General features: G+C 38.6%; 1 protein-coding gene and 1 pseudogene across 2 annotated transcripts; both read right to left on the bottom strand.

Annotated features, from left to right (window-relative positions):
- Positions 1-481: 481 nt before the first annotated feature.
- On the bottom strand, positions 482-4,080 carry LOC103712532 (F-box/RNI-like superfamily protein). Its single transcript, XM_008799083.6, has 4 exons — positions 3,840-4,080; positions 2,438-3,191; positions 1,850-2,130; positions 482-1,736 (listed from the first exon to the last, which is right to left on the bottom strand). Exons 2-4 carry the CDS (start codon positions 3,177-3,179, stop codon positions 1,500-1,502), a joined length of 1,260 nt encoding a protein of 419 aa, XP_008797305.2. The 5' UTR covers positions 3,180-3,191; positions 3,840-4,080; the 3' UTR covers positions 482-1,499.
- Positions 4,081-5,822: 1,742 nt separating this feature from the next.
- Positions 5,823-12,383, bottom strand: LOC103712531 (uncharacterized; annotated as a pseudogene). The gene is made up of 2 exons (XR_015973607.2): positions 11,116-12,383; positions 5,823-6,315 (listed from the first exon to the last, which is right to left on the bottom strand). The product of XR_015973607.2 is annotated as an uncharacterized LOC103712531 (transcript).
- Positions 12,384-16,712: the final 4,329 nt, after the last annotated feature.

Consider the following 16,712-nt stretch of genomic DNA (forward strand, 5'->3'; position numbering starts at 1 on the left):
ACCAACCAATATGTCAAATATCACATTTCGCGACCCTGAAAACAACCAGAAAAGAACCATGTCCCGCCATTCCAAATACAAGATAACAATATATAGCCGACTTGCATTAAAAATAACATCACTGAAAAGTCAAGAAATGCATGGCTAACCTCTCCTGAAGTGCTGTACTTAATAATCATTCTAGGTTTAAAAATATATGGTTCGTGGAAGTTGTGTGGTTCTTTAGCTACTCTACCAAAGAAAATTCCAGTGTATGCCATAGGCACCTCTCATAATACTTTATATTGAACAAAGAAACCTGCAGTGTATAAAACTCTTTATACAGAAAATTCTCATTTAGAAGATTTGAAGACCCAAGTATTGGAACGTCGCTTTCAGTTCTTGGAGATGCATAGGTCATGGATTCAAAAGCTTAACAAGCCAGGAAAAATGCGCCCTATAACACCATGCAAGAAAGACCTCATTGTCATGACTGGTTCCCCCTTTCGAACTAGAAAATCCTCTTTCCCCTATAACCCCCTTTCACTCAAATAATGAAATTCCAAGAACAACCTCCTTTAGAGTCCTTGGTTAAATTCTTGTATTCTTTCACTCAACCTTGGCTACGGTTCTTCAGGCCCAACTGCTCTTTTGGCTTGTTATAGTTTAACCCCGGCTCCTATGGTCTATGATTTCTCTTCTTAAGACCCGACCACTAGGTTCATTTGAGAGGCCGGGCATGGTTCCGCTTGGGGGGCTTCTGCAATAAATATGGAAACACCTGACTATTTTTTTGGGTTTTCTGACACACAAGCTACTATCTTATAAGAGGACAGCACCAACACCACCAGTGTCATAAATGCTACTATATATTGAATCCTCTAGAAGTATATATGCAGAAATTTAAAAAAAAATGTTGAGTTCAGTTATCTTTTAGGTTGAACATATATGAAACATTTTCTTGATTCAGCAATGATCATAATCTAACTCATAGTTGAGTTCACAATTTACCACAGAAACCTTTCACCAAGGGTACAAGACATCCTAACTGAATATCCATTATAAAGGAGAACATAACTGTTGTGACCTAATTCAAGTGTGTATCTAAACTGAATAGACAGCCAATACTTTCTGTTCTTATGTGCAACAAAAGGCTAGAGAACAACTTCCCATAGCATCTGTCAAAAACTGGAAAACATCATATAAAAAATAAGTTTCCAAACATTTTTTTTCTCGCAATAAAAAAAACTTTGCATAGATGAATAAACATAATACCATTCAGTTTACAGTCACAATTTCACAATGAGATCAAATCAAAAATTATTATCCTCAATATGTTTCGAGCTTTGAATCAATGCCCACCGACTTCAGAAATTACACAGACAAACTCTACCACAGTTAAAACCTGATTTGGAGGACATCTCAGTTAAAGTGAAGAAACATAAATATCAGCAGAACAACAGTTGAATTCTATAAAGAATCCAACACACAATCGGTGTAATTTAAATAAGGCACCTGTTTTATTCAATTCGGACTATCATATAATTCATATACTTGAATTTGCAAATCTCCTCAAAGAAATCATCAGCACTTTCATGGCAGTTCTTCATCTGAGAAATTCTAATAACCATGTGGCGCAGCTTTGCACTGTACATAACCAATGACTCTAGAGTGTTTAGTTTTTGCTCTGCATTCAGTGGTGATCTCACCGTGATGAGAACCTCCTCCAAGCAAGGAATCACAAATCGCGAATCCAGCTGCAATAGGAGAAGAGGGAGAAGTTTTTTTTAAAAAAAAAATCATAATTACCTCCCATCACTAACCAATTTAATTCAAAAGCAGTCCATATTGGAAATGCGCAATTGCTCACATTTCTTAGGCTGTTCTTTTGGCACAGTGCAGCAAACATTGCTCCATGGATCTCAAAGTTACGCAGCTTTGGATGGTTGTTGAAGAACTCAACCAAGTCAATCTCTGGAAAAGGTTGGAGTGTGTCGAAATCCCCACAAAATTCAATCTTCATAACAAGGTGTTTCACCTCATTTGCACACTGAAGGACAGAATGTATTGCACTCCAGCTCCATTGGACCCCTCTGAGGGACAAGTAGTCCAGGTCTGGAAGCTTTCCCACATCCACCTTGTAGACCCTACCTAAAGAAATTTCAACGCAATAATCTAAATCAATAAGTGGATGTAGCTCAACCAAAAGAAAATTCTTATTAAAAAAACCCTAGTGCAGCACCTAGTAGTTTCTAACATGATTTAAATTTTAGCGAGCATATCATAAACAGCAACCATACTAATTTATAACTAAGAATGTGTCGAGTTTTAAGAACAATCAGCTAAGAGTTTCAACCATTTCATCAGAGCAACAAATATATAAAGTTGACATACGCCATCACTTCAAACTCCACAAAGAACATTTTATTACATTGTGAAAACAATTCTACACGATCACCTGTATTTTTTGCAATGCAGAGACTTCTCAGGCGATGGTTCTGGCTGACTCGCACCCAGCTGAAACCTTGAATCTCGAGCACCTGAAGGCTCGGCGAGCTGAGCAAGAGCGAGCAATTCCCTGGACCCAAGAAATCGAGCCTGCACCTCTCCAGCCGCTCCAATTCGATCGACACCGAGGCAGCCCCATCACACCCAAGCAGCGCCAAGTCGGTGAGGTTTGGGCAAGCATGCACTGCATCCTTCAACACGCTGTCCCTCAGCGTCGCTCCAATAATCTCCAGCGTGCGGAGCCTCTGGAAGGAGCCCCAGTTGGGGGAGCTGGTCAAGGAGACACCCCAAAGCTTGAGGGCTTCCAACCCTTTTGCCACATCGATGCAGTCGAGGCGGTTGGGGCCCTCGCCGCCTCTGACCGCCTTATCTGCGGCACCATCCATCCGGAGCTCGAGAACACGGAGGGAGCGACTGCAGGAGGAGAGCCAGGAGGCGAGGCTTGAGGCCGAGAAGGGGCAGTAGATGACGAGCTCCTCGAGCCGGGAGGCCGAGGAGATCATGCGGCCGATGGTGGCATCGGCCTCAGCACGGGGGGCAGTCTCGAACGAGTTGCGGGGGAAGTAGAGGGAAGGGATGAAACGGGCGGCCTCCTTCCACCGCTTGGAGACGCATGTGCACGCCGCGATGTTGCGGGCGTTGCTCAGAAGGGAAAGGATGTGCTGGACAATCGCATCAGGCACCGAGTCCATCCTTACCAGAAGCTGAAGACGATCAACCACAATAAAAAGAAAAAATCAAAGAGATGATGGATGAGTGCTTGATAGAATGCCTAAGTGAAATTTTGCGACAGCATGGTCATTTGATTGGTTTTGTTAAAAGCTAGTTTTCTCGAGCACATTACGTTGAATTCAAATTTGCATTTTAAAGCAGATTGAGATCTAAAATTTGAATCGGACTATAAGAGAAAAAAAAACCTAAAATTTCAAACTTTGAAATCCAAGTGAACAAACCCAAAAAAAATAAAAAAATAAAGCCACTCAAAAAAAAAAGCAACAGATTTTGGGCGTTCAAGCAAGAATCCAAACAGATCAGACAGTATCTTGCAATGCCAGAACAACAATGAAACAAATAATGCTAAGACATAAACTTCATAGATTACAACACCAGTCAGAATAAGAGTTCTCAAACAGAAAAGAACAATCAACCATCCTCCTATTGTTATCCTGGTAAGTAAATAAGCAATGTGGGAAAAAAAAAACAAAGGCAAGACCTACCCAAAAAAAAAAAAAAAAAAATGAAAGGAAAAGGAGCGCAGAAGAAGCCTAGAGATGTCCGTTGAAGAGATGAGAGAACGAAAAGGGAGGAAGGGATGGCCTGGAATTGGAAATGCGTGCTCTATTTGAGCTTACCTTACAACAATAATATCAAGATTTAGAGGGGAATGGAATACAATGCTCTTCTACAGTTGTAGCGTATAAATATGGCATGGCGTCAGGGAAGAAGGGCCCGTTTTCCTTATTACCAAAACAAAAGGAAAAAAAAAAAAGCCAAGGGCGCGTTTAGATTGAGGTATGTGCGGGCCGCATGAGGCCATTTCAAATTTTAAATGGCGTGGGCTTGACCCCAAAATTTTTTTTGAGTTAGAGAGAGATGAAGGCTTGATAAGAGAGGAGAGAGGAGAGAGGAGAGAGGATCGGCCCGCTTTCCTCCGCTTTTCGAATTTTCGACCGTTCGCCGGGCACGTGGGCGTGCGCGGTCCGGACAAATCTTTCTTCCGGACGTCTGCATAAAACTTCTATGGGGAGAATGCTTTACCGGTATCCGTTGCTCGTCGAGAAAATCTCATCCGCTCGATTACGGTGTCTTATCCTGCGCATAGAGACCGGTATGCGCGACTCCGTATTGTCTGTGCAAACAGGGTTTTTGAACTTTTAACTTTGAAACCCCTGCATTATTTTATCTTGCCATCCGCCCTCGTGAATTTTAAGCCGCCTCGGTCTTGTGTCAGGGGGGAAGAACCAACATGGCTGCATCTGATTTCATCAAAGACAGGGTGATTCTGTACGGGAAAAAAAAATAGGGTGATTAAAGAGGGCTTTTGCGTTCATTGCTCCACTTGATTTTTTTTGATATGGATGTGGGAAGTAATAAAAGCGTTCAAGGTCCAAAGAAGATATCAAGAAATGTCGGATGATATGGAATGGCCAAATTATCTTTAGCATTTATGTGAGAAATTATGTAATGATATGTAAGAAACTTTTCTTCCACACAAGCAGTTTGTATATATTTTATAACTCTTTTAAGAAGAAATCTAATCTCCTCATCTCACTTCAGTCTTTTCAAACTCTAGCAACCCTTAATCATGGTTTGGTTAAGGAACACTAATGAAAAGCTTGTTATGCACTGCAGGAATTAGTATGAGAAACAAAAAATGAGAAGATTGGTATGTAACTAGAGATAATTTTAGACACTAATATGCAAAAAAAAAAACACTCATTCCAGCTCAAAGACCATGCATGAAATAGCAAGGCCTGGAGGGTAATTTTCGATGGACATTAAATGTTTTGTTCCTTTTCTAAGTTTCATGTGGCGGAATCTTGGACCGAGGAACATCATCTGCCATACTTGTCCAGGATTAGGCTCATAGTATTCCAAGTTGATTAAACTAGTATTTTAGTATGCTAAAACTATGCATCTTATTTTGTGAACACTAATGAAAAATATCATATTGTGTTTGAAAAAATCCTAGAGATTTGTTTTCGGATCCAGAAAGTCAGTTGGCTAACAGGGAAATGGTCACAGTTCCATTTGTTAACACTAATGTAGCCCCTTAAATTAGGTGGGATGATGGTGTAAAAAAGGAAGACAAAGCTTTTGCTCCAGAATTTCATGAAGAACTCATTGGAGCGGAGGAGCATCATATACATCTCCAAGAATGACATACTTGCAACAATAAATTAATTGCAGAACTTGATAAACTCGTAATGTCCATCAGGCAGCGGAGGAAAGAACCTTCTGAGCTAAGCCTAGGAAAGAAGCTCTTTGCTTCAAGTTATAATCAGTAGTGAATATAAACCCATTTTCACAAGAAAAGCAATTTGTGATATTTTTTTGAGATGTTTGCAGTTTTATACAAGTCAACTAGTCAAGGATCTCATATCAAAGCTGTGTCTTGAGCAATGTTAGGTTCATTAGATGAACTAGCCAGACTTCGGACCAACTAGTACATCAAACCGGGCCTGAAAGAAGTCGGAACAAGAAGGCTTAGGATAGTGTGGCTCAGCCACGCCCTTCACTTGTCGATATTTTGGCATATCCATAAAACCATTACTCAAAACGAAGAAGATATATCCATCAAAATTCATTGAATTAGGCACATCTCAAAATCACAATTACCAGCCCAAGATTCAATTTTTAAATCAACAAATATTTGCAACACATAGATGCGACATCTCAGTGCTGCATGACTTCGACAAAAATTCAGAAGAGACAGCACAATGATGCAGATCACCATAAGATGATGGTATAAAACTATTTCCAGATATAGCAACTATTTTTTCTGAGAAAGAAATACACACCAATTTGGGTCATTAACACTCAAGAAAAGTTCTGAAGCATTTGGAAACCAAAGCATCAATGAGCTTGGAGAACAGTAATTACTGTTAAACATTGTTATCTTTAGAAGCAACTGTTGGTTTTTTCCATATGAGCCAACTTCTCTATCAAACTGAATGTGAAATATCTGCATTTAACTTCCATGAGACTGTATGGCTTCCATCAAATTCCTGACAGCGCAGACCACCAAATGAATAATTTGGTTAGCTTCACGAAGCCACGAAGTGAGCTTGAATTGGCTCCATTCATGCACATCTTCTGTCTATCACCCTGCATACAAATAGTTGAAGCGATCTTTGATTTTTTGTATCATTCAGTTGCTATGTGTACTAATAGGTTTTAAACCTGGTAATCGAAGCATACTAGTTCAAAAAAGGGAACATAAATTCTGGAATCTGATATGCTTTGGAGTGCCCATCCCCTTTGAATTTGTTTTAAACTAAAAGAAACAGCATCCATACAATAATGTCTGATAAGAATGATCTTCTAAAGCTGCACTCATGCAATGTCTTATAATATTGATGGGATTGTGCAGTTTTCCTACCATGCATTAAGTGAAAGTTTCAACCAGATATTGCAAAGTGTGCTGATGATGTTGAACAATTCCATAAAAAGAATCATTGCCACAAGCCCCACACTCATGTCAATACTGCTTTCACATAATGTTTTGATCAGTCTAGGAAATATAGGCACCTGGTAATTTTTAAAATAACCAGGAGAACTCTTTCTAGCTAGACATAGAAACCCCTGAGACCGATCATTAAAAGCAGTGCTCAAACTCTGCCACTCGTGGCGAACTTGCTCTGGCTAGCAGTTCCATATGTCGCAAGTTTATTGGGATCCACAGAAGAGAGCTAGTCTCCCTGGCACTTTTGGCAATTAACCATATAAGCCTTGGCACAATTAGTACTTTGATTAAGGATTACTAAGCACAAAGTCCATTAATGAAATTCATGTCATGGTTGGTAAAAGAGCAATTATCTATTGTTAGGTCTAGCCTACTTTGTTCACACTAGCTCATGGACAAGGCTGTCAAAAAGCTAAAAGAACCACTGGCAATAGATCCAACACATGCCCAAGTGATCACCAGGCAAGTGCATAGCTGAAAAGAACAAATTCAAGATATATTGCACTTTGTATACTGTATATTGAACTTGTAAACAAGACATCACTTGAAGTACTCGGCTAACAGATAAACAAATCATAATTAAAGAAATTACACATATCATTGTTCTCTTAACACAAAGTGGCAGATAGTGCAAAACTTCCTTGGTTATCCAACTTACCATGGAGGCTAGAGATTACGATGTCTGACACTTGAAATCTTTCATAATATGATTTTTTTCCTCAGTGCCCCTTCATAGAACTAAATCCCATACCAGCATCCATGTGTCACTCATCAAAAAGAAAGAATCTGCTACATACTGTGTGTTCCACGCATGCATAGACACTGATGAGCACATTTAAACCATAAGAATCAAGGTTTGAAAACTTGGTTCTAGTTTCAGTTTTTACTCAGGCCAAATAGGACTTGATTTGAACAGTTTTGATATTGTCAACCATTTCGGTTCAAGTTTCAGAGTTTCAACCAAATAAAGTATAAGGAAGCCAATATGATTTCAGAAATAGTTCAAAAAAAAATCAAGAACATAAATCATACACCATTTTAGAGGATATTGTTTTGTTGGGATTCTTAGGACGCAAAAATTATAGTGGAAACCTTTAAAACATTAATATATTAGAATATAAAAAAGTATGAGAAAAACTTCCAAAAATAGAAGAGTACTTAGAAAGACGATAGAAGCAGGTAAAATAGTTAAATGTGACTTTGCACATATAGCATGTTAGCAAAAATGTTATATACTAAACATGTGTTTTCATGTCAACATCAACAAAAGCATTTTTCCAAGTTTTTAAAAGAGATTCGTGTGTACGTGTATTTAAATTTTTAATTTTCAGCTGTTTTATGATGCTTCATGAAATGCAAAAAGGTTTATAAGATTTATATCTTAACATATCAATATATCAAAATATTTTAAAAATTATGCTTTCCATTTTTTGCAACACAAAACCAATGTGTGCTCTCAAATCTACTCAAAATTTGCAACTTTCAAGTTTAACCTTGCAAGAATGCCTCTTAGAGGCTCGACTAATCATGTATGAGAAAACTCGCCATGAAAAGATCAAGAGATGACCTATAAGTTAGGTTTCCATCCATATGCTTATAAGTTTTAGCCCGAGCCATCAAAACTGATTTTGCTAATTGGTTTTGGCCAAAATTGATCCATTTAATTTAAACATTATGGTTTCATATAAAACCTCAAAGCATCTGTAAAATAGGCAACACTCTAGTGAAAAACACATCCTACACATTGCCTACATGCATAAATGAGTACCCAATTACTTAACCATTTGGCAACAGGTGTCTAGGAATTCTAGGACAGATATTCCAAGCAACTGCTTATAAGTACACTATCATAACTGGATTGTTGTTGGTCTAGACCATCATGCCAGAGTTTTTTTAGTCTACCAACACCACTAAAGGTTGTAAAAACTCACTTCTTACACCCTTTCCCCACACTTACAAAACATAGATGTCAATAATGCCTATAGAAGCTCAAGAGTGTGCATAAACAAAATGCCAAACTTAAACAAAGTTTTATTTTGTACCATTATGACTTTTGTTTACTAAAATTTATTCACTTCTTGAATTGTCCACCAAAATTTAAAAATTCTAATTGTCAATAAAAAAACATCTTGATGGTGTAACACTTCAGTTTTGCGACAAAAACAGTTTTAAAAATTACAAATATGACTTCCCTACAGCTTCCACAGCACAAAGCATTAATGAAAATCTATAAAAGCATAAAGACATCTGTAAGGACAGGTTTGCCAATAAAGTAGTTATATGAATCCATATCATACCATGTCATACAATGCTTGATTGAAGAATAGTATTTACTAGTACCTGTGGTTCATTGAGTGAAGATTTACATCGGTTCAGACTGCAGCGTATCGTAGTAATGCAATGCTATAAAAACAAATAGTGGAACATAACTGATTATATTACACATCAAGCAAGCTGCTCCTACATCAAGTCATAAACATTCTTATTTTACCACTACTAAACCTCTTCGATATCATTTTTAGTTTTCATTTTTTCAATTCTTTATTTGAGTTAAGATAATGTTAGTTCGATCAGGTTGTGTTAGGTTTTTGTAAGAGCCATAATCATCTCCAGAATGTTTTCCAGTAACCAATACACATTCCTTTAATATCGCCAAGAATGTTAAGTATGACTATATGAATCAGAAATCATTTTGACTATTCATAACTGTTGTGGGATGGGGTTCCGAACTTTAGTCCCACATCGGCTAATCAGCGGAAAGGTCTGTGCCTTAAATGGGGGGCTCAATAACCTCTTCTCACCGAGGCGCCTTTTGGGAGCAAAACCGTGAGGGGTGGAAAGGGTGGTTCCACCCGGGGCGCCACCAGAGGGTGGACCCCCGGGAGTGGTCGACGATCCCCAATCCCCAGAGCGGACAATACCTCGGTGAGGACGCAGTCGCTTTTCCTGCTCGGCTGGTGTGCGGACTGTTGCCGGGGTGAAAACCCCGCAACAGATGGCGCTAGAAGAAAGGGCCCCGGCCACGCACAGACCTTTCCGCTGGGGGGGCTGTGTTGTGGGATGGGGTTCCGAACTTTAGTCCCACATCCGCTAATCAGCGGAAAGGTCTGTGCCTTAAATGGGGGGCTCAATAACCTCTTCTCACCGAGGCGCCTTTTGGGGGCAAAACCGTGAGGGGTGGAAAGGGTGGTTCCGCCCGGGGCGCCACCAGAGGGTGGACCCCGGAAGCGGTCGACGATCCCCGATCCCCAGAGCGGACAATACCTCGGTGAGGACGCAGTCGCTTTTCCTGCTCGGCTCGTGTGCGGACTGTTGCCGGGGTGAAAACCCTACAACAGATGGCGCTAGAAGGAGGGCCCCGGCCACGCACAGACCTTCCCGCTGGGGGGGCTGTGTTGTGGAATGGGGTTCCGAACTTTAGTCCCACATAGAAACTAACATAAAGGTCGCATAGGTGCCAGAAACCTATCATATCTTAGAACCCCAAGAGGATCTATCTTGAGAATATTGTATCTCTCTCCATGCTAGTACACTTTAAGATTTAGCATTTAGGAAAATTGGATCCACCAAACTATATCACTTTCTCTTCAAGGGCTTGATACACAATACTCAGACCATCAGTATTTAACTGTTTATCACCATAGATATATGTTCCTGAATATCTCACAGTGGATAAAAGTGATATTCACACAACATTGACAGAATATGAAGCCTATTTTAAAACACTGTCCGTAGCACAGGGGTGAAAGACCTTAATATACCCAATCAGCTAATCAGCTTGCAAGCAGGCGAGAAGAACCCGCGCAGATAAATATAAACAGTTAAGTTTCTACGAGCCAAATTGTCAATCATCAGAAGAAAAAAAAATAGTTGCTAACTTGCTAGTACATTTTTCTTGAAAGTCTGGTATGGACTTTGGCACCACTAGGAACATTTTTCTTTTCTTCCCTGATACAATTAGAAATGACATTTACTCGGAATATGTGATGCTCATAATTCTCCCAAAGGAACAAATGATTTTCAGAATGGGGATGAATAAATAAAATTTTCATTGGTTTGCCAAAGTAATCATGCAAGCCTCTTGCACTTTCTCAATCAAATAAATATTCATTGTCTTCTCCAATACTATTAATATATGGTTACCAAATTAAATGCTTAATAAGTTATACTTAAATAAGTTTTCAGAATCACTGCTTATCTAATTGTTAAAGAAACAGGACAGTCATGCCTGAGTTTATGAAAAATAAATGAACCTGCAACAAGGCACGCCATTCTCCTTTTTCATAGAAACCTGAATTAGGAGGCAGCCTTTTTGCAGCCAGCAGTAAACGTTTCATGCAGTTCGGGCACTTTCTCTTTGTAGCAGAGAATGAATTTCTCAAAATAATTCTTCTCTGAGAAACACATGATCCTGAAAAGGTCATATTTCCTAGTGTGCAAACCTTTTGACTTCAAAATCTCCATGGCTCGGTATCGAGGATTCCTCAACCCCTTATCCAAGCTATACATCAGAAGCACTGGGAAGCGAGCGACATAGGAGGGCGTGCACCCAGCTTCCTTCACCAAAAATTCCATCTTTCTCTGCATCACCTTCTTGGATAGACCCAAGATGCCAGGGGCCTTAAGGAATGCCGTCAGGAGCTCTGACTCGGACCACTCAAAGCTCCTCATGAGCTCCATCTTGGCCGCGAATCTAGCTTTGCTAAATGTGTGGAGTGTTTGAAGGACCCAGACGAACATCCCCGAATGGGGTGGTATTCCCAGCCCCTCAACGCGACCGACTAAAATGCCGGAGTGAATCTGGCCTCCGGACAATGAGTGTTGGCTGCCGCTTCACAATCAAAGAGATTTTCTGGTCTGGAATACCGCAGTCCCGCAGGAGTGAGAGGTTAGGAAGGATCCTCTTCTCGATGCTGTAACTGAGAAACCGTTGCTTCCTCTTGATAAATTTCTTCAGGATCTCCATGGAGCCGAAAAGATTCCTCCAAAGCTCGATCCTAGGAAGGAGGGTGCGGTGTAACCTGAAGTTGAGGACGGGAGACTGGGAGAGGAAGAGGTTGAGGAGATCGGACTGGGAGAATCCGAGATCTCGTACAGCTCGGAACTTTGGGGCCAGGGACTTCTCGACGTCGAAGCCGAGACATCTGGGTTGACAAGATACGATCTTTTTAATGTCGGCGTCGTCAAAACCGTGGCTTTTGAAGAAACCAAGGACAGAGTCCGGCTGTTGAGGGGATTTGATGCGGCGGAGGTGCTTGGAGGCCTTGGCAGCCTCGGACGGGGAGAGGCCAGAGGACGTGATGAGGTACTCCACCATGAACTGGGGTTCGAGATATGAGTTCTTCACGGCGGCCGGGGCGGCAGCGGCGGTGGTGGCGGAGGAGGATGAGAAGTAGAGGAGGTATCCGAGGCGGCGGTGGTGGAGGAAGGAGAGGAGGGTTTTGGAGCCGCGACGGCGGAGGAGAGAGGAAGAGAGCTCAGGGAGCAGCATCGCGCCGTCTCGGGGGCAAGGAACGGTCGGACCGGCTCGCCGGGCAGCGCACTCTCGACGCAGTGGATCAAAGACCGGACCGGTCCAACAATGGACAGGCAACGTCCCCACTAATTGAAGATCGGAAGTTATTTTGCCAAATACATGGGTTTGAATCCTAACGGCAGCAGTAAAATGAATGGAGGTTAGGACGCCCTTCTTTTTTTTTTTTTTTGGTTAAAAAAAACTCGGAGCAACTTTATTCAATATCTATACTGTATATACTAATTATAATATAAAAATACATGCATATATGTATACCATTAATCATAATTTTTGTAGAAAAAGAAAGGTAGAGACTCGCCCAATATTATTAAATAGATGAAGTCGTTGAGTGATAGAAAAGGTACATATAGCATATGGATATAAAGATGAAGCAAAGATAAAGATTTACAATAAATATAAAATAAAATATACAACTTGGGCTAGTGCGATGTTACTTAAGTGGTTGTGATAAACAATCAAGATGTTTCTAAGCTCTATAGTATTAATTTTGCTTGTGATCAAGATCAATGGGACTTTATTCTATCAAATGTTATCCTTCAACTTCAAGTTATAATGTTAAATCTTTTATCATAATATAAAATTATAAGTCATGTTTCAAATGGCGAGAAGAATGGTTAAAAATTTTGTAGTAGAACTGCAGCCACTGTCAATTGCTCATATTAAATAGCATGGGAGGAGGCTTTTGGAACTATTATGACAACTATTACTTATTCTCCCAATTGATTAGGAGAATAAAAAAAATAAATTTACTAGATATCCTTTGCACCTCTACTGCTGTAATAGTAATAAAAGAATATACTTCATTTGCAAGGAAATCAACTTCAAAAATAAATAATAAATTTTCTTAATAGAGTAGAACTGTTGGAAGAGATTCTTTTTCTTTTTTTTTTTGGAGAAAGAGAGAGAATGCCATATAAAATAGAGTAGATTACAAAAGTCCTCTTGAGGTTTACGTTTATTACACTTACACCCAATAGTTTGCAAAACTTACACTTACGCCCAGTAAATTAATGGCATTAGTGAATCCATTTATCTCATATAAACAGTCAAAATTGCCTCTAAATGATGAGTAAATAATAAAAAAATGTCCGAGATTAGGAATAAATTATACTTATATCTTATAGTTTGAAAAATCTCCACTTAACTCCCTAAGGTTTATTTTTATCCAACACTTTAACCCATAACTTAACAAAATGTTAGCCAAATCATTAACTTAAATGGAACCTAAATGCCACATCAAAAAAAAATAAGAAAATAACCAAAGTAGCCTTAAGTGTTATAACATCCACCTAAGAAGGAGAACAATCATAAGGCGCCATAAATCTAAAGCTTGATCTTGATAAATCATCAGACAAGAGCTATGTGATAAAGAAAAAGCAATCTAGATCTCTCAAGTAAGTAGATGCCTCTAAAATTTTCTATTGTAGGAACTAGTATTAAGAGTTTTGTCGCTTGAGTCAGCTTGTCATGGTCTAAGCCAAACGGAAATCGCAACTCATGCACCTTTCAAAAAAATAGTTCTCACGCGCATACTGATTGGAAGATCCTTTTGATGATAGACTACCAAAGCTATCATAATTCTATATGTAAACATAGGAGTCTTCATCCACAACGGTAATATTAAAAAATATTTCTATGATATTAGACAAGTAGAACTCAAAATTAACAAATAATACAATGACATCCCCCGATTTTTGTGATGTGATGGGTGGAGAAGTAAGAACAAGACCTGCTAAGAAAGTACGCTCGTTGTCGAATGTTAGTCGGAAATTAAGAATACTCATTGCTGGATGTCGATTGGAAAGAAAGCTTGTTGTTAGTCCCTTGTTGGGAAGAAACTCTCATGGTAGTTTGGCAAAGCGAGAAAGAAACTCTAGCCACTTAATCTTGAAGAGAAGAAAACTCTTAAAAATAGAAAACTTTGAAGAGATCAAGAAGTTGAAAAGGTGAAAAAGGAGCCTTATTTTCTTATAGGAGTAATTTTGATTTTTTATAATAAATAAATACTTTTGCTAACGTTATTAATTTAACTGGATGTAACTGTAAGTTTTACACAATATTGGGTATAAGTATAATAAATATAAACCTTAGAAGAATTTTTATAAGATTATTTTAGTTATTTTAATTTTGGTTATTTTAATTTTGATTATTTTAATTTTTTTCTAATGTGGCACTTGGGCCCCTTAAAAGTTAATAATTTGACTAATGTTCTATTAAGTTATATGATAAAGTATTGGATAAAAATAAATCTCAGAAGGGCAAACGTAGGTTTTTCATTCTATTGGGTGTAAATGTAATTTATTCATAATCTAAGAAAAGTTTTTATAATTTACTTCATAAAATCAGCTAAAGGCTGAGCATCACGAGAACTGTCTAATTAATAAATAGTAGAAGAATCATATTGTGATGTGAAAAATAAAACTTTGTTAAAAAAAAGAAAAAGTTGCTAAGTAGGTTATTAGATGGGATAAAAGGGATAGAATTATTTTCTTTTTTCTTTCTTTTTGTATGTATTTGTGTATTATTTTCTTTTTGGTCGGTTCTTTTCTTTTTCCATTTGGGGTTTTTGGGGCAAGGTGTCATGGTTATAGGTGGGAGCTGCATACGTGGGTGAAGATAGAGAGTAGCCGTCAGATCCAGACTTCATAAATAATTTCTTGAAAGTTGGTATGGACTTTTGCATCACTAGGAACATTTTTCTTTTCTCTCCAGATACAATTAAAAATGACATTTCATTGGAGCATGTGATGCTCATAATTCTCCCCAAGGAACAAACAATTTTCAGAATGGGGATACATACTTAAAAATCTTCATTGGCTTACTAAAGTAATCATGCAAGCTTCTTGCACTTTCTCAATCAAATAAATATCCATTGTCTTCGACAATACTATTAATACATGGTTACCAAATTAAATGCTTAATAAGTTATACTTAAAAAAGTTTTCAGAATCACTGCTTATCTAATTGTTAAAGAAAAAGGACAGTCATGCCCGAGTTTATGAAAAATAAATGAACCTGCAACAAGGCAAGCCATTCTCGTTCTTCATAGAAACCTGAATTAGGAGGTAGCCTTTCATAGTGTGCTGAAGATGTTGGAGGCAGGAATCATTGCCACAAGTAAGACACTCACTGTCAAGAATCCATTGATGTATTGTGTTTGATAAACTACAGCACATGATAATACGGAACATGGCAGTATGATGCATAAACTAGGCTGACCCTACACAAAGTTGAACACTTTCTCTTTTCTTGAAGTGCTCCAAACCTCTTCCATCTATGTGTGTTATCATTTATTATGTTCGACTCTCATATAACGCTCTATCATGTTAGTTTTGTTAGATTTTGTATGTACAGTCAGGATCTCTAAAACCTGTTTAACAGCAATCAACATGCAAATCGTATACTTTTAAGGATGTTGCATAATTTTAGTTAGGTTTAAAATCATCGTTGCGTATCTAATACATGCTCCCTTGGTGCTAATCATCATAAAAAAATTTATGCCTATAAATCTCAAGTTGCACAGAAGTTAACTCAGACTAGTCCTTTTGATTCACAAGCTGAGGAACACACTGTAAAGAGGTCATGGAATAGGTATGCTGGAAGTAAAATAAAAAGATAAATATAAGATTAAGAGTTATGCATTTAAGTTCTTGGATCTAGATTACCAATCATAAGAATCAAATATTTGCAATTATCTTTCCCTTGATGGAAACAGCAATATATGCCACCAATTCTTCTCAAGAAAAAGAAGGATTTGATAAAACTTGAGATCATCAAGGATAGATGGATTTCAGCGGACGAGACCCAGATCTCGTTAAGTTCAGAAGCAGATCCATATAGAATTCCAAGTTTATGAGCTGCCGAGATGGTGAGACATGTAGGAAATCCCAGAACCCAGTCTTGCTTCCTTGGATATGGCGAGGGGTTTATGGTTCCTTGTTCAGTCATCCTATTAATTGGTTCCTTGTTCCACCATTAGAATTGGTACAATTCATTGGATTTATTACATGGCATACCAAAAGCAATACATTGGCATGACTAGATAACAGGGTTAACGGGTGCAAGTCTCAAAACATTATTTCATGTACCAAAAGCAATACATTGGCATCCGATAATCTTTATCATGTCTTTGTACCAGAAAAATCAATCTTTATCATGTCTATCTTTGAAAGATGAGTTTCCAGCCCTGACCACCGGTTCAATCACCATACTCCCCAAGATCAAGCCATGCAAATGGCTTCTTAATTATATTATCTAAAAGAATCTCCATATCTCTTGAAGTCTAGATAATATCTTCAAACCATGTCAAAATCTTGGCGCTCAATTCATGTACATATATACATACGTGTATATACACACACACACATATACGTATACATCTATCTATCTATCTATCTATATATTTCTTTCTATCCATTGTCATTAAAAAGTATGTGGGATTAAATGTGCTCGAGTACGTTCTAGCCTTACTAGGTGTCGTAGGTAAGCTGGCCATTGCCAAGG

The sequence above is a fragment of the Phoenix dactylifera genome, chromosome 15 (assembly GCF_051530095.1).
Source record: "Phoenix dactylifera cultivar Ajwa chromosome 15, Ajwa_hap1_PhDact_Kaust_v1.1, whole genome shotgun sequence".
Taxonomy (NCBI): Eukaryota; Viridiplantae; Streptophyta; class Magnoliopsida; order Arecales; family Arecaceae; genus Phoenix; species Phoenix dactylifera.